At 38.2% G+C, this 19,419-nt stretch overlaps 1 protein-coding gene across 5 annotated transcripts in view; it reads right to left on the bottom strand.

Moving 5' to 3' along the window:
* The window catches only part of SHLD2 (shieldin complex subunit 2), an 82,407-nt gene that overhangs the window by 61,121 nt on the left and 1,867 nt on the right, over positions 1 to 19,419 (bottom strand). Inside the window, exon 2 of one of the 5 annotated variants that reach the window (XM_019444829.2) lies at positions 7,146 to 7,281. The exons of the other annotated variants lie outside the window; for them this stretch is intronic. Within the exon in view, the coding sequence (XP_019300374.2) occupies positions 7,146 to 7,182 (37 nt within the window). The 5' untranslated portion in view covers positions 7,183 to 7,281. The remainder of the gene's footprint in view (positions 1 to 7,145; positions 7,282 to 19,419) is intronic. 5 annotated transcript variants of the gene reach the window in all.

The following is a 19,419-nucleotide window of genomic DNA, read 5'->3' as shown; positions in this document are numbered from 1 at the left end:
CCGACGCGGGGCTCGAACTCACGGACCGTGAGATCATGACCTGAGCGAAGTCGGACGCTTAACCGACTGAGCCACTCAGGCGCCCCAATAGCTTTGTTTTAAATAATTATTCATGCTGGGGCACCTGGGTGGCTCAGTCAGTTGAGCGTCCAACTTTGACTCAGGTCATGATCTCACAGTTTGTGGGTTCGAGCCCCACATCAGGCTCTGTGCTGACAGCTTTCTTGGAGCCTGGAGGAGCCTGCTCCGGATTCTGTGTCTCCTCTCTCTTCCCCTCCCCCATTCACACTTTGTCTCACTCTGTTTCTCAAAAATAAATGAATGTAAAAAAATTTTTTTAAATAATTATTCATGCTTTGGTTAGATGTGTTAAGTACTGCCCCCTCAACTCCAAAGCTGACTGCCAGGAAAACTGAACAAACTCTAGTAGCAAATGTAAAAATAGAAGCAATTCTGTCCTACATGCATGATTTTGAATGTACTGCTGGATGGAGAAGACCACTTTGGAAAATACACTTCACATGTTCTGAAAGATGAATTAAACCCTTTAGCATTCTATGAAGCTTCTAAAGGTCTATCAGATGTTAAGTGACAACAGTGAAATTTCAAAAAGAACAGGATAAGTCAGCACCAGAGCTGGTTTAACATTAATAATAAGTGATCTAATAAATAGGCCTATGTTTGCCCAGTCAGGCTTTGCTTATTATGTCAGTTGGAAAGCCAGAAGGAAACTGGTTTTAACTCCCATACAACCTGTATCAGGACAACATCACTTTATCAGAAATGGAGCTGATGTCAGCATAACATTGAGACAGTTCAAATTTAAAACTGACCTTTCTTTTCTAATTGTTTTTGCAATTCAATCATAGTATAGAATTGAAGGCAAGCAACATTTACTGAGAGCTTTCTATGTACCAGACATGACATGAATCTTATTTAAGTCTCATAACCACCGTGCAAGATATTAACTTTGTCTTTTAGAGGAAGAAACAGAAGTTTTGAGAAGTGAAATAAGTTTTCTAAGGTCACACAGCTTTCAGAGAGGCAGAGCCAAAGCTCAAATTCAGATGTTAGTTATCATCATGTTCCAGAGCACTAAAAAGCTATCAGTTTCTTACCTTGTAAAGAAAATTTTATAAAAAAAAAAAAAAAAAATAATAATAATAATAATAATAATAATAGCAGAGAAAGCAGAGTAACATAGTGATTTGGATTATAAACTGATTTAGTACCTCAAAAGTAGTATAGGGTGATGTTGACCTATTAAAAATTCCTGGGAAGGTCACTGTGAAAGAGAATATAAAGTGTCTTAAAGTTAAAATAATAGTCTTTTAATAACATTTAAAATTAAAAAATAAACATAATACTGAATATTATCAACAGAGAATTAAGTTAAAAAAGAAAAAAAGGAAAAGGAAAAGTTCTATTCTAAAACAATGGTGTTTAAGAGACTGGACCAGTGTAGGCTGGCTTAAGGTAGCACTTCCCGGTTAACTCCATGAAAAACCAATCCCTATAAAAATATGGAAAGATAATGAGATAATATAAAGATATGGAAAGAAATGCCAGACTTAACACTAAGCCAGTCTTCTTTCCAGTTACAAATAGTACAACATAGTGCTTAAAAGTCTTCTGGAGTCAGTCTATCTGGGTTTGAGTCCTGGCTCTTCTACATACTAAGCCATGACAGTGACTTTGGGCATGTTATTTCACCAATCTGGACCTCAGTTCTCTCCTCTGTAAACAAAAGGAGGTAACTGCAGAAGACAGACTTGTTGTAAAGATTAATATATATGGGATTGTTAGAACAGAGCCTCAAAATACTAAGTACTCAATAAATGTTAAATTGTCAGTGGTAATATATCATTGCCCTGAGTCTTTACTAAGCTGCTGAAAATTGATGCTCATTATTAATCACCAAATGGGGAAGGGATATAGTATGCAGTTTCCTCTCAAAATTACATCACGGAACCCACTTTTTCGCAGCCCATCAAAAAGACTGGTTAATGTGGTTTTTTTTTTAATTTTTTTTAATGGTTATTTATTTTTGAGAGAGAGAGAGAAAGTGAGCATGAGTGGGGGAGGGGCAAGACACAGAATCTGAAGCAGGTTCCAGGCTCCAAACTGTTAGCACAGAGTCTGATTCGGGGTCACATCCACAAACCATGAGATCATGACCTGAGCCAAAGTGGGACGCTTAACTGACTGAGCCACCCAGACACTCTGGTTAATGTCTTTAAAACAAAAAACAAAAAACCATACTCTGAGAAATAATAGAGAATTCCATCACTAAAATAAAATGTTAAAAAAAAAAAAAACAAGAACAAAAACAAGATTGGTGCTTCCCAGTTGGTGAACACATCAAGGTGCTGGAAGGGTGACGTGTCCAGAATGGGCGTGGAAGTGCTGTTTCCCCTATGCCCTGCCCTACCTGTCTCTTCTATTTGGCTGTCCTTAAAAATAAACTAGTAATACCTCCTTACAGATTCCAGCACATGGATTCAGTGCCCAGAACCCATACATGTAGTGGAATGAAATACCATTTTATTTTCCATTCCATAGCCTGCATTGGCTTCAATCCGTTAAATACTGCCCCCTAAACTCCAAAGTTAACTGCCAGGAAAACTGAATAAACCTTCAGTAGCAAATGTAAAAATATAAGCAATTCTGTTCTACATGTATGATTGTAAACATAATGCTGGATGGACTGATCATCAGATCATTCATTCAATTATCCAAAATACTGTGTGTTACCTATTCAGTCATGATCCAGCCTGCAATCATCTGAATAAGAACACAAAATGTTTCCCATTATCAAGATATGGCCATCTATGTAAGTCTCATATCCCCTGTATAGATTTAAAGTCAATATTCAGATGGTGTTTTTGCATTTGATGTTTACTGTGCCCATTTGTGAAATTTACAGTCATTGCTGGAAGTGCCAACCATGCCACCCTATCACTAAGAATTTTTCTAAGCAATATGTGTCAGGATCTTCAGAAATGTGTACAGCCTTTGATCAAACAAATCCATTTCCAAGAATCTATACTATGCAAATAAATAAAGAATACACAATAAAATTGTATGCAAATACACATATTGTAACATGGTTTAATATTCTAAAAAATTAGAAATATAGTTGACTCTTGGGGTGCCTGGGGTGGCTCAGCTGGTTGAGTGTCCAACTCTTGATTTTGGCTCAGGTCACGATCCCAGGGTCATGGGATCGAGCCCCATGTAGGCTCCGTGCTGAGTGTGGAGCTTAAGATTCTCTCTCCCTCTGCCCCTCTCCCTCACTTGCATGCTCGTTCTCTCTAAAAAAAGAAAAGAAAAGAAAAGAAAAGAAATACAGTTGACCCTCGAACAAAGCAGAGGTTAGGGGCATCAACTCCTACACAGTCAAAATTCTGACCATAACTTTTAACGCCCCAAAGACTTAACTGATAGCTATTGTTGAGCTGAAGCCTTACCAATAACATAAACAGGTGATTAAAACCTACTGGTAGGTATAAAAACAGGTGATAAAATACCTACTGGTATGTAGTATGTACTATATACTGTATTCTTAGAATCAGTAGGCTAGAGAAAAGAAAATGTTATTAAGAAAATCCTAAAAAAGATAAAATACATTTACAGTACTACATTGCATTTGTTGAAAAAAATCTGCATGGGCATGCCTGGGTGGCTCAGTTGGGTAAGTGTTGACTCCTGGTTTCGGCCCAGGTCAGGATCTCACGGTTCATGAGTTGAACCCCACATTGGGCTCTGTGCTGACAGCATGGAGTCTGCTTGGGATTCTCTCTCTCCCTCTCTCTCTACCTACCACCCCCTGTCCCACCCCCCAGCCTACCCCTGCTAACATGTGTATGGGCTTTCTCTCACTCTCAAAATAAATAGACAATTTTTTAACCTGCATATAAGTGGACCTGCGTAGCTCAAACTTGTATTGTTCAAGGTCAACTATACTCAGAAAGTCTAATTTTAGGGGAAGGGTTAAATACAGAGTGGTATATTCATTGTATTGTGCAGTCATTACAAATGATGTTATGAAGGTTATGAACAATGCTATGTGAAAAAGCAGATTACTAGTTTAGGTTTACAGTATAAGCATAATTATTTACCTAAAACAAACAAACCAACAAAACACCAAATAATCAAAATTTAAGAGAAAAACTCAATCTAAAAAGAAAGACACCAAAATACCAAGTGTGGTTGATTTGAGCCATAGGTAACCCTTCCTTCCTAACATCCTACATTGTCCAAGTTTTCTTTACTGAGTGTATCTTACTGTTAAAACATTTCTTGAAAACTCAAAAAAATAAAAGGTTCAATTTTTTTTAAAGGTTGAATTTTTCTCTCCAAAATTGTCATTAACTCTTACTTGCCACCACTTGCCTTTGAGCTAAAGTTCTAATATGACAAAAGAAACAATGTGAGGCAGATCAGCCTCGTGGTTAAAAAGATTTTAAAAAATTGTGGCATGTGATTTCTTTTGAATATTATCTATTATTTTGTGAGAGCCAGAGATAGTTATATATCTAAAGAAATCATGTTTTCTGCTGGGAGAACTGTTCTTGGTTTGTATAGTGAAATCATACATACCAATTATTTCTTTTTTTAATTTATTTTCTTTCTTTTTTTTAATTGAAGTATAATTAACACACAGTATTATACTAGCTTCAGATGTACAATACAATGATTCAACAATTCTATCTGTACATTACTCAGTGCTTATCAAGGTCAGTGCTCAAGAGCACACCAATATTCTTAGGGCTGCGCAAAAACACCATGCATCATGCTTCTAAGTATTCCTTGCCCCGAGGAAGTCTGAAAGCATATTTTAAATATGCCAAAGATTGGGCACCTGGGTAGCTCAGTCGGTTAAGCACCCGACTTCGGCTCGGGTCATGATCTCGTGGTTTGTGAGTTCCAGCCCCGCGTCGAGCTCTGTGCTGGCAGCTCAGAGCCTGGAGCCTGCTTCAGATTCTGTGTCTCCCTCTCTGACCCATCCCCTGCTTGTACTCTGTGTGTGTGTGTGTCTCTCTCTCTCAAACAGGAATAAACATTAAAAAAAATTTTTTTTAATATGCCAAAGATCAACGTAAAACCTTTGGCTTCAAGAAAGGCATTTTGGGAGAGGTAAAATTTTGAGAGTATTATTTTGCAACTTTATAATTTGACACATTTTCTAATTTTAAAAATAGACATTTAATATGTAGCATTTCAGGTTATACTTTTTAACTTAAATATGACTTAAATACTGCTGCAATAGTATTAAATTTTTAAGTCATGAAGAAGATCATTAATCATCCTTACTGCTAGTCCCTCCTTTTGGGACTCAGAATTTTTTACATACCCCTTCAAGCTGGCATCAGGTTTTCCAAAGGACTGATGACCTATGATTTCTCACCCCAATTTGGACTCAGGATTATCTCTACCTACCTACCCACCCCTTAGAGACAAGTTTGTCCTAGTCAAAAGATCACGTGACCACCAATTGCTTCTACCCTGCCATCCTCCTTACCAGGGCTAGGCCTTGCCAAAGAAGAAAACACCTCCGTGCTAGGGTTCTTCATGACATGCTGAGCAAAGGCCACAGATTGCTAAACATTGCTAAGTAGACCTGAAAATAATGAAGTCATCCAGTTTTGTGCACAACCAGTATCTCAGTCTGTCAGCATAAATACATTTTCCCACAAAATCAATAAAAATTTTGAGACCAGCTAAGACTACCATGTTTTTCATCACTACCACAATCATCCAAACCTAAGCCCCTCCAATTTAATTCCTCTTTGTCGCTGCACTCTGATCTCATTTCTGGTGTGTACTCCCCCTCCTCGACTAGCGCACATGTCCAATAGCTATATTTCCTGATAACCCTTTACATGTTCCACTGTAAACAAATACCCTAAACCTTGAACCAATTTGAATAACATTCCAGCAGTCTTTCTGTCTAAACTAAAATCTGAATGCAAGCTATTCTTTCTCCTGCTCAGCCAAGGTGAGGCATGGAGGTCATTCTTTGTTCACCAATGCAGTTCTTTACCCTCATATAAAAGTACCTCTGTAGAGGTTTATGTCCTGTTCCTGCCTTTCTCTCCTTGTTTCTGTCATCGACTGACCTCTTGGTCACTCTCCCACGTTCACTAAAGACTTTGGAACAAAGTTCATAATCTTCCCAACCCTTGTCCTAGAACCATTCTGAGCAACTTACTTCCTCTGTAGCTGGCTCCTGTTAACACCCTAGCTTTACAGTTCCCTTATCTGTTCAACCCCCGTAACCTTCACTTTCTCTCTACTTCAGAAATCTGCTCCATAACCAGCTCTTGCAGTCAGTCATAACCAGCAACTGCTCCTCCTATTTAATCTGAAATTTAACTTAATCTTAAATTCCAATATCCAGTCTCGACACTTCATATCCCAGCTGCTACTTTCCGGTTTCAAAAGTTACCCCCTATTCAGCTTAGCCTCAATGGCCCATCGCTTTAAACCCTGTCACTGCTGAAATCTCTTGCCTCCCTTTCTGCCACACTGGCCCATTAGACGGGGACTTGTTCAACTTGTCTGCTCACTCAGGTTGAGAGTATTATTTCTGCTTCAGAAATAATGGGGGGAGAAGATCACTCATACAACTATATACACCAGAGCCATGAAATATGTGTCATTACAATTCGTCTAAGTAATCCATTCCATTAGCCGTCTCATTTCCACCAATGGCCTTCTGAAAATGCTCCCCTCTCCTCAAACTCTCCCCTACAATCACTATTTTCTTACTCGATAAACTCAGCTAATGACTTTAACCTCCCCACACTTTACTGAGAAAATTAATCAAGTGTAAGGAGGCCCCAAATCCCTCACCTACCACCCAAACACTTTTCTTCCTCAACACCATCTCTCCTTCCGCTACTCCTATGTCAGTAGAAACTACACTCCTACTCCTACTCCAGCCCTATATCTTCCCTCCATTCCCGCTAATCCTGAGGATAACATTCAGTCTCACATACTTCCTTTTGCCTGTATCAACTTCTCCCTTTCTGCCAACTTCTGTGTAGTGCATAACCATGTTGGAGTCACTCTCATCTTGATACAGCATGCCCTCTACCTACTATCCTTCAAGTTTTTTTTAAAAGAATGTCTGCACTTACTGTCTCCACCTTCTCGCAACCTTTCACCCTTCATCATCAGCAATCTGGCATTTATCTCCACCACAGACGCTCCATCGATGCTCTTCTAAAGACCGTCAATCAGCTCCTTGTTTGCTCAGTCCTTATGTCCGTTGACCTATTTGAGACATTTGACACTGCTGACCACTGTTCCTTAAGACTTCTCAGTTTTCATTTGACAACCAGAAACCTACTTTATGACCAGAACTGGGGATAAAATGAGGAACATGACAGAGTCGAGCCCTCAAGGAGCTTAGAGTCAAGTGGGGAAACTTCTATGATAACTCATACTCTTCTTTCAACCTTGCAGATCACTCCTTCCTTTCTCTACTCGGTGCTCAGAGACTGACGTTCCCCCAGGACTCCTTCCTTTGCTCTTCTCACTTCCATCCTGGGATTACCATGTTCACACTGCCTACTCACTGATGATGACCAAATATATATCTCTAGTTTAGAATTCTATCCTGAATTGTGGACTCACTTATTCTATGAAAAGATATTGGTACTTCAATATCTATCTTGAGAGTACTTCTGATGTACAAAAGTTTTTAATTTTGATAAAGACAAATTTATCTACCTTTTGTGCTTCTGGTGTCATATTTAAGCGTTTTTTAAAGTTTATTTATTTTGAGAAAGAGTGCACATGCCTAAGCCAGGGAGGGGTGGAGAGAGAGGGAGACAGAGATTCTCAAGCAGGCTCCACACTATCAGCACAGAGCCCAATGCAGGGCTCAGTTCCATGAACCATGAGATCATGACCTGAGCCGAAATCAGGAGTTGGATGCTTAACCCACTGAGCCACCCAGGCATCCCTGGTGTCATATTTAAGAAAATGTTGCCTAATATAAGATGATGAATATTTACACCTACATTTTTTCTAAGAGTTTTATGGTTTTGGCTCTTACATTTAGGTCCTTAGTCCAATGAAACCACAATTCTTGAAAGTTAAGAATTTCACGTGCAAGATCTAAGGGTTTTTTTTAATTCTAAATTTAAAAAAAAAAATTTTTTTTAAGTTTTATTTTATATTTGAGAGAGACAGAGACAGAGCACAAGCAAGGGAGGAGCAGAGAGATGGAGACAGGTTCTGAAGTAGGCTCCAGGCTCCAAGCTGGCAGCACCGAGCCCGACGCGGGGCTCAAACTCACAAGCAGTGAGATCATGACCTGAGCTGAAGTCGGATGCTTAACCAACTGAGCCACCCAGATGCCCCAGGGTTTTTTTTAAATTCTAAAACCCTGGCTTTCAGCACCACAGACCAAAGCAAGAAAACTTTCCTGGTAGAGTTTATACTGTAAACTACAGCATAGAGGAAGTAGGAGGTGCTGGCGTAAATGCAATTCTCCCACAACAATTGAGAGGACATAAAAACCTGAAGGAGGAGTACAGAGAGAATGGGGAGCTAGAAAATAGTTAAAAGTTTGGAATTCTTACTTCCTATCCCATCTGCGACTATGCCTTGGGGCGAGAAAGGGTGAGAAAATGTTTGTGGGTAAGGACTCAGACTAGAAGATAACTGTCTTTCCCTTTTGCAAGTTATGGTCCAGAGAACTGTATGTCTTTTAGCAAAAACCTCGCACCTGCCACTATATCAATGTGGTAGCTCAGTAACAGCCAAGGACATGCTCATACTATATTCCTGAAAAGCTGCCTCAAAGACCCAAGCACACCAGCATGCTGCAGAAACCATTAAGAAGTTTGTTTGGGGCCACTGGGCCCAAAAGAGCCCAGAATTAGGGTGGATCCAGCACACACAGACCTGCTGACCAGAGGTCAGTAGTAGCAGGGACATCAGCTTCAGACACAGCACAGCAGGCAGTGCCAATCAAGACTAAGCCAGCCAAGGTACAGCTCAGCAATGGCCAAAGTCAGAAAATGGCACAAAGATGAGATGCCCCCTCCTCAATGCCAGGAAAAATTATAAAGCTTCTCTACCAATAGCCCCAACCCAGAAGAAAAAAAGGAGAGAGCTATGTGGAAAAACTGAATCCTTGTAGAATGAAGCACAAAAAAATAAAAAGCTGAAAACACAAAAAGAGTAGGTAAGAAACACAGAAGATAAAGTGAAGGAGGACAGAATGGGGTAGAGACAGTATTTGAAGAAGTAACAGTTGAAAATGTTCTAGAACCTAAAGGGGCCCCTGGGTGGCTCAGTCAGTTAAGTGTCTGACTTCGGCTCAGGTCATGATCTCACAGTTCGGTTCTTGAGTTTGAGCCCTGCGTTGGACTCTGTGCTGACAACTCAGAACCTGGAGCCTGCTTCTGATTCTGTGTCTCCCTCTCTCTCTGCCCTTCCCCCACTTGTGCTCTGGCTCTCTCTCTCAAAAATAAACATTAAAAAAGAAAAAGAAAAAAGAAAAGAAAATGTTCTAGAACCTGAAAAGATTTGCATCTCCAGATTCAAAAATCGCAAAGACAAATATGCAACAGAAGATATCAGTAAAGCCAATAAACTAGTCAAATGAAGAGACACACTGTCTGGTGAGCTGCCTCCTTAATCTCTTGCCATTTCTTCTTCTGCCTCTCCCTCCCTCCCCAACAGACCTACACATACACACACTCTAGCCACAATGAACCAAGGTGCAGTTACCTAACGCATATCATTTTGATCAGGCTTTTTTGGTTTAAAAAGACATTTCGACCAGCTCTGTAAGTGGGGAGGATATTATTAAGAGACACATGGATTAGAAATAAAACTAAAATTGGAAAGCCATCCTTCTGACCAAGTCACATCACAGGTTTCTGGCCAGCATTTAGACTGGACATGGTTGGGTATCTGCCCAAAAGGCGGTCAGTCATCTGTAACCTGAGGAACAGGATGAAGGTCACAGGGTACCAAACGTGACCATCAGAAAGAGCTGAGCTAAGAACACAGATCACGGATAAGATCAATACTACAGCTCCAGGTAATTCAGCAAAAAGCATGTTGGTCAATATGACAATTTGGCTAACATGACAATTAAAAAAAAATCAATCTGTACCAATGCTAATTTCTTAATTTTGATAAATGTATTCTGGCTATATAAGATGTTATCATTAGGGGAAAATGGGTGAAGGGAACTCTGCAGTATCTTTGCACCTCTTCTATATATCTAAAATTATTTCTAAAGAAAACTTATTTCAGAACAAATTATCATTAGCATAATTACTTCAAAATAAAAATAAAATTTAAGAAGTGGAAAAAATGAATATATCTAGTCATTGTTTTTTCAACTGTTAGTATCTTAAAATATATCCTGGAGTGCTTTTATGTGCCTAGATACCGATTTTTAAGCATTCTTCTTTCCTATTTCAGAATTTTCAGGTCTTAATCTACTCTTTAAAATTCAAATTCAGGGGTGCCTGGATGGCTCAGTTGGTTAAGCGTCTGACTTCGGCTCAGGTCACGATCTCTCACGATTCGTGAGTTTGAGCCCCGCATCAGGCTCTGTGCTGACAGCTCAGAGCCTGGAGCCTGTTTCAGATTCTGTGTTTCCCTCTCTCTCAGCCCTTCCCCCCATTCACCTTGTCTCTTTCTCAAAAATAAACATTAAAAATTTGTTAAATATATATATCTAAAAATAATAATAATAAATAAAATAAAATAAAATTCAAATTCAGAGTCAGGCTGGGGGATTGGTGGGGGGGCCAGGGGTAAAAACAGAAGAAAAAAAATAAAAAATCAAATTCAGTTTTTGCCAGTTATTACTATTTTAACTAATAACTATAGAGAAAAATTAGGAAGATTTAAGTTTTTCATCATGAGAACCAATATGAGAAAAAGTGACTTGGATTAGAAATGACATGAGTCTGCAGAAATAGGTTAGGAATAAATGTAACTATCCCTTGTTGTCCCATCTGTTATGTTTCTGAGTTCAGACAGCAGATCTTGGATCAGCGAGGAATGCCTGTAGTTGAAAACGCACAGTCATTGCAGACTGATGGGGCAGTCTTCCTATTATTTTCATAGGCACACTTTTAAATTTTTCTCTAAGAAAATGTTAAAATAAATGACAACCATAAGAGGTAAGGAACTGGAATTTCTCAAGGTTCAGGTCTTTTAGTTTTTTGCTTTTTTTTTTTTCAATTTAATTTTTTTCTAGTTACTTTCAAGCCAAGTGTGATTATTTCTCTCATATTTCCTTCACTTTTTTTGGTGTTTGTATTTCATAAGAAAAGAGGCGTGGCAATATGAAATTACACAAGATAGTCAAAGTCTGTCATTCTTTAGAATACTTATTAAAATACACCAAACAATTGTTATTCAAAAATAATTCCATTTTATATCTGACCTAGAAAAAAACACATGAAAGTATGGATAAATACCTGCTTTCAAAAGAGCCTTTCAACACAACTTCCCTTCTTGCTCTTGAAGTCCTGACACCTCTCCTATCTCTGTATCAGCACTTTCGCACTGATACACTGTTACACGCTGATACTTCATTTTTTTTAAGTTTATTTATTTGCTTTGAGAGAGAGAGGGAGGAGCAGAGAGAGAAGGAGACAGAATCCCAAGCAGGCTTCATGCTGTCAGCACAGAGCCCGATGACAGGCTTTGAATTCACAAACCGTGAGATCATGACCCGAGCTGAAGTCGGACGCTTTACCAACTGAGCCACTCAGGAGCACCAATACTTAATTTTTTTTTAAGCCTATTTATTTTTTTTGAAAGAGAAAGAGAGCACAGGAGGGATACTGAGAGAAGGAGAGACAGAATCCCAAGCAGGCTCCGTACTGTCAGCGGAGAGCCCAACTTGGGTCTTGATCCCACAAACGGTGAAATCATGACTTGAGCCAAAATTGAGTCGAACGCTTAACAGACTGAGCTACTCAGTCACACCAACACTTAATTTTTTTTTAAACAGCTGGCCAGAACTTCCACTGTGGGTGGCTGGTGATATCAATTTCTAGAATCTAGAAACCTTTGTGTTTCATTGGTTTTATGTGGCCCTCCAGGAATACAATGATAAAGATTCTGTCTCTGACAAGAAAATTGTGGAGGACAAATATATGTAAAGGGCATCATTACATATCTACCCCAAGTATCTTCAAAATAGTCTTATCCCAAACTGTGTTTCTGATAGTATGTCCTATAACATAGAGGCTCCAATGAAATGGTCACTTCTGCCCTTAGCACAACAAAAGAACTTCCAGTTTCAACATAAAGGCCAGATTAGCCCTCCTGTTGACTTAAGCCACTTGCCTGTGTGTTACACCATTGACAAAAATTGCTGGTGGCAGCTTAATTTGAAGAGCTCATGAAATCATCTGAGCATTTTATATTTCATTATATTTCCCATATTGTCCCCCAGAAGCTGAGGATGGGTTTCTGTTCTGTTCTCTTATCTGGCAACACAGTAAATATTGCCTTATAAGATGTCAATGGCAAAAAAAAAAAAAAAAAAAAATTGAGGCATAATCTTAAAACTATAATCATTATATAAAATCTCAAAGGGAACTAGACTCAGCAAATGTCTCAATGTAGAGAACATAAAACATAATGATAGTTTTCAAAGGGACCTAGAATCTGTAGATTTCTCAATGTAGAGACATGAAACCACAAGCATAATTCCCAGTATTATATTTAAGAATGTTTAACCCCTCTGAAACTGTGTTTAAATTCTAAGGAAATAATATTATCACAGTAAGAACACAGAGCAGGCGAGCTATTTTCTGAAGCAAATACAGCAAACACTGCTGGTTGCCAACTTCACAATTATTCCTTCTGCTCTTTCTTCCTTGCTGGCAGTGCCTATCTGTACCTTAGAAGTTCAAAGTGTCAGAAAGCCCTACTTCTGACTTCCTTCACAGCAAGGGCATGGCATATAACCCATTCCTAGCTACTGAGGCCCGCCTGAAAGAGCTGAAGCTGGCTGGCAGGCTTTTGGAAAAGATTTTCTTTTTAATGTTTATTTATTTTTGAGAGAGAGTGCATGAGCAGGAGAGGGGCAGAAAGAGAGAGGAGGACAGAGGATCCAAAGAGGGTTCTGTGCTGGCAGCACAGAGCCGGATGCAGGACTTGAAATCATGAATCATGAGATTATGACCTGAGCCAGACGCTCAACTGACAGAGCCACCCAGGCACCCCTGGAAAAGATGTTTTTTTTTAATGTTTGTTTTGAGAGAGAGAGAGAGAGAGAGAGAGAGAGAGAGAGAGAGAGAGAGAGCACGTGTGTGTGTGTGGAGGAAGGAGCAGAGAGAAAGGGAGACACAGAATTGTAAGCAGGCTCCAGTATCTGAGATGTCAGCACAGAGCCTGATGCGGGACTCAAACCCACCAACCGTGGGATCATGACCTGAGCTGAAGTCAGATGCTCAACTGACTGAGCCACCCAGGTGCCCCAAGATTTTCTGTTACCAACAAAGAAATATGTATGGGAGGAAACTGCTGTTCCTACATAGCATAGTCCTATGCTCTACATAGCACTTGGTTGTTAACTTGATGTGACCCTTGGAACTGATATAGCAAACTTACAACCATGAAGAAAGAGACCACCAACTTGCTGAATATAACACAGAAAAGCTCTTGGTTCCCTGATAGAATCACTGAGCCCTATACCAATAACCTACGGGAATAGCCTTGCCCCCAGGCTTCTTGTTAGATTATAGTTATCTCATTTAGTTTGCAGCTTCAGTCTAAGGCACTTTTATTTGGATAATGTCCCAACTAATACAGCTAGCAAATATCTTGTTCACTTCAAGGCCAGGAAGTTAGGCCACTGCTACTTAGCTGACCCCAACCATTACCAGTGTCTCTTCCTGGATCCATACTGCCTCATTCATGTTTTTCTTTTCTACCTTTCAATAAGAGCAGACTCAGTGCCATTACACTCATAGCTATGCTTCACAATAAAGTCTGTTTCTTCCATAACTCTTCCATGATAGTCAATGAGAAGGTACTTTTTGCTTCTCTGACCTGCTTTTCAGTTATGTCTGCTTTTTAACAGCATCACAGACATGTCTCAATTTTTAGTAAAAATTTTTACACTTTTTTCCTTACTATTCTAACTCCAATCCCATAGTAAGATCACAAGTGATCTAAAATTTCCAAAATGGAAATGCAAAACCTAGAATAAAGATTTGCTTTTATAATGGGTCATCTACATAGATCAATAAATAGAGCTGAGGGGTGAGGCACCCTTTTAACATACAAGGGAAACAAAAGATCTCAATTTAAAAACAAAGACACAGACATAATGAATTACGTACAGGTGAGTTCAGAATCCCTTCTTAGTACAGTTAATTTTTAAGAGACCTATTTGTTTCTTGCATACTATGCTTAAAGAGATAAAGTTCCTACAATGAGTTTTTATGTTTATCCACAACATGGAAAGAGCCCTTAAGCAAGAGTTGATAAAAACCTTTGTTGAATATTATTCACCTTTGTTGAATATTATTCACCTTAACCAAACTAGACAAGTAGATATAAGTGACATTTAATTTATTAGGAAAAAAGTTTTTTTAAGAGGAAAAAAGACTACAAACTCAGATCCTTTTCTTGGATTTTGTTTACTGTTTTCTGCTTACTAAAAAAACATGCTCACTAAAGGGGAAAAATGAAAATGACAAACTTTTCTGAAAATCAATTAGAAACACAAAAGCAAGTATCAGAAAAAATTTTCCTGAAAATTATAGCACACAGGCTTGAAAAACAATCCATGATGCACCCAAATTACCAATATTGGAAAAAAAAAAAACAGAATTAGAGAATACTAATTTTCAACCAAATTGATGCTTAAGCCAAACTGTTATCATGATCAAACTGCTTTCACCCAGAGTGTATGCTACCCTATATTCTCAAATCATTGTCTCATTTACCTTCAGGCCTTTGCATTTGGTGTTCCCATAGCACAAGGTTCTCTTCTCTCCTCACACTCAACTGGCTGATTAATGAAGTACTAATAAGCACTTGTGTAAAACCTCTTGAAATATAGGGCGCCTGGCTGGATCAGTCACTAGAGTATGCAACTCTTGATTTCACGGTCATGAGTTCAAGCCCCATGCTGGGCATAGAGCTTACTTTAAAATAAAATAACAATAACAATAACAATAAAATAAAGTACAGTAAAGTAAAATAAAATAAAATAGGAGTGCCTGGGTGGCTCAGTTGGTTAAGTGTCTGACTCCAGATTTCAGCTCAGGTCATGATCTCAGTTCATGAGCCCACATTGGGCTCTGCACTGCCAGTGTGGAAACTGCTTGGGATTCTCTCTCTCCCTCTCTCCTTGCCCCTCCTACACATGCAGTGCACTCTCTACCCCTCAAAATAAATAAACATTTAAAAAATAAAATAAAATGTTGTCACAAAATAATCTTAAAAAAAAACTATTAAAATTAGAAAGATAGTGACCTAATAAAAGAAACATCAAATTCTTTAGTTCCTTGTTTAGAAGCTCTTATTTAAACTTTTTTTTTAAGTTGTATTTATTTATTTTGAGAGAGAGAGAGAGAGAGAGAGAGAGCAAGTAGGGGAGAGGCAGAGAGAGAGGGAGAGAGAGAGAATCCCAAGCAGGCTACTCACCACCAGCACAGAGCCCAATGCACGGCTTGAACTCACGAACTGTGAGATCATGACCTGAGCCGAATCAAGAGTCAGACGCTTAACTGAGCTACCCAGGCACCCCTAGAAACTCTTGTTTAAAAAATCAAATATTTGACTTTTCTACTTATGTCAAATGAGAAGTGAACAACTTCATAGGAAAACAAAATTCTGATGGCTATTAAATTCTTCCTAAGTTCAAAATCACTGCTCATACTTAGGAAGATAAAGTCATCCTGAGAGAAAAAAGTCTGAAAACAGATGTTCTATGTAATAGGTTATTCATGGTTGCACTGCTGTGACTTCAAGGTATTAGAAGCAACTTACATGCCCATCAGTGAGAGACTAGCAAAAATAACTATGGCATGTACATACAACGAAATACTGGGCAGTAAAAGAAAAATAAGGAGCAATTAGGCAGTGAAATAAAATACATCTATTGGAAAAGAAGTAAAACTATCGCCCTTCGCAGATGAGCTTGTAAGTAGAAAATCCTAAGAAATCCACTAAAGTAACTAATCATAAGTAATAAATGAGCTCAGTAAGGTGAAAGCATAAAAGATCAATATACAATAATCGGGGCACCTGGGTGGTTCAGTCAGTTATGTGTCCAACTCTTGGTTTCAGCTTAGGTCACAATCTCACAGTTGTTGAGATTGATCCCGGTGTTGGGCTCTGCACTGACAGTGCTGGAGATTCTCTCTCTCTCTCTCTCTCTCTCAAAATAAATAAGCTTTAAAAATAAAAATATATAATAATCAATTATATTTCTATAACGTGAAGTGAACAACCTGAAAATGAAGAAAACAATCTGAGTTACAATAGCATGAAAAAGAATAAAAGGCTTAGTGATAAACTTAACGAAGGAAGTACAGAACTTCTACTCTGAAAAGACAAAACACTGCTGAGAGCAATTTTCAAAGACCTAAGCAAATGAAAAAACATCTCATGTTCATGAAGCCCAGATGGGATATTGTTAAAATGGTACAACTCCCAAGGCGCCTGGGTGGCTCAGTTGGTTAAGCGTCCGACTTCAGCTCAGGTCATGATCTCACGGTCCGTGAGTTTGAGCCCCATGTCAGGCTCTGTGCTGACAGCTCAGAGCCTGGAGCCTGCTTCAGATTCTGTGTCTCCCTCTCTCTCTGACCCTCCCCCATTCATGCTCTGTCTCTCTCTGTCTCAAAAATAAATAAACATTAAAAAAAATTTTTTTTTAAAAATGGTACAACTCCCCAAACAGATCTACAGATTCAACACAATCTCAATCAAAATTCCAGCTGGAGTCTGTGCAGAAACTGATCACTTGATCCTAAAATTCATATGAAAATTCAAGGCACTCAGAAGAATCAATCTTGAAAAAGAACAAAGTGAGAGGACTCACACTTCCCAATTTCAAAATTTACTACAAAGCTACAGTAATCAAGATAGTGTGGTACCAGTGTAAAAAAAGACATATGGGCAAGTAAAAATGAACTGAAGAGTCCAGAAATAAATCCTCACATTTAGGTCAATTAATTTTTGATAGAGTGTGTAGATAATTAAATGGGGGGAAGAAACAACCTTTCGAACAAATGGATATCCACCGACAGAAGAATGAAACTGGATTCCTTCCTCATTCCATGTACAAAAATCAACTCAAAGTCCATTTTGAGACCAAAATGTAAAAGAACTAAATGTAAAAAGACCTAATGTAAAAGCTAACACTATAAAACTCTTACAAGAAAACATAGGTGTAAATCTTCATGACCTCCAATTAGACAATGACTTCTTAGACATGACACCAAAAGCACAAGCAATAAAAGATAACATTTATAAATTGAACATCATCAAAGTTAAAAATGTTTGTGCTTCAAAGGACACCACCAAAGATGTAGAAAGGCAACAACAGAACAGTAGCAAACGCCTACGAATCAGGCATCTTATAAAGGATTTGTATCTAGAATATATAAAGAAGTGTTACAACTCAACAATAAAAAAGACAAATAATCCAGTTAAAAAATATGAAAAGGAGGAAGGCCTGGTGGCTGTCGGTTAAGTAACCAGGTCTACTCAGGTCTACTCAGGTCATGACATGAGTTCAAGCCCCGCCTCGGGCTCTGCACTGACAGCTGTGAGCCTGTTGGGGATTCTCTCTCCCTCTCTGCCTCTCCCTGGCTCTCTCAGGCATAAGTGCTCGGCCTCATTCTCCCTCTCTGTCTCCCTCAAAACAAATAAACTTTAAAAAAAAAAAAAATAGGAAAAGGAAATGAACAGACATTTCTCCAAGAAAAGATATGCAAATGACCAATGAGCAGGTGAAAAGATGTTCAACATCATTACCCATCAAGGAATTGCAAATCAAAACCAAAATGAGCTACCACTTAACACCAGATAGTAACAAGTGTTGCGGAGGATGCAGAGAAATCGAAACCCTAATAAACAGCTAGTAAGAAAGAAAATGGTGCAGCTGCTGTGGAAAACAGCTTGGCAGTTTCTCAAGGTTAAGAAAGCTTTTTTTCCCCCAAAGGTTAACAGCAATTCCACTTCTAGGTATATACCCAAGAGTTGAGAAAACCTATGTCCAAACAAAAACTTGTACAAGAATGTTCATAAGAGCATGATTCACAATAGCTAAAATGTCCATGATGAATGGATTTAAAAATGTGATACAGTAACACAATACATACTATTTAGCCATAAATATGAAATACTGATACATGCTACAACATAGATGAATCTTTAAAACACTGTCCTAAGTGAAAGAAGCCAATCACAGAGGGCCACATATTGTATCATTCTGTTTAAATGAAATGTCCAGAAGAGACAAAGAGAGACATGGTAGAAAGTATGCATTTTTTCAAATCATTTTTTTAAAGATTATGTTGTTCATTTATTTATATGCTATATCTTTCTAAATCCTAAAACTCTTCTTCTGAAATATTTTTAAAAGCACTTTCAAACACAAAAGCATGCAATGATCAAAGAGAAATAACCTGCAATTTTAAAACAGCTAAGGAAAACTCATAAATGTCAAAGGCAGAACATGGATTTGTCTTTGTTGAAGGTTATCAAGTGACCAAATTCCCTTCAAGTTAAATTCTGGCCTCCTTTTGAAATGGAAATTACTAATAATAAAAATTTAATTTACAAAATAACTGTATATTTTATAAAGGCAATCATCAATGTAATATATGGAATTGTTCAATCACTATATCGTACACCTAAAACAAATAAAATACTGTATGTTAACTATACTGGAATTTTAAATAAAATAAAATAAGAAAAAATCATCAATGTAAAGCTGAAACTTACTAGGCTTTATATCACAGTAGTTTAAATGCAACAAATACTTAAACTATTTCTTGGACAGTAGCAATAGAATAACTTTGGAGTCGAATACACAGGTTTGATTCCCAGACTGCTATTTACCTGCAAGGTGACCATCAACAATGTATTTGGCCTCTCTGAGCCTCAGTTCCCCCTTCTGTTAAATCGGGAATTACAATACCTACTTTAGTTTAAAGAGAAATACTCCCAACTACTTACTAAATGGGGGAAAGTAAAGTAGTGTTTGGAAAATATCACTCTTTTACCTATACCATTTGAATTTTCCGTATGATTTGAATTTTTTTTACAACTTATAATTTTAAAACACAATGGAAAATTTAAAAATAAAAGCATCCACTTTATAGGGTACTTATGGAACCATTTTGTAAGATATTTATACATAGGAGGCTCTCAAACATAATTTCCTCACTA

This window comes from Panthera pardus, unplaced genomic scaffold, assembly GCF_024362965.1.
Source record: "Panthera pardus isolate Hobbes unplaced genomic scaffold, ASM2436296v1 HiC_scaffold_22, whole genome shotgun sequence".
Classification (NCBI taxonomy): Eukaryota; Metazoa; Chordata; class Mammalia; order Carnivora; family Felidae; genus Panthera; species Panthera pardus.
The sequence above is the reverse complement of the archived record's forward strand: the minus strand, read 5'-3'. Positions and strand labels throughout refer to the sequence as shown.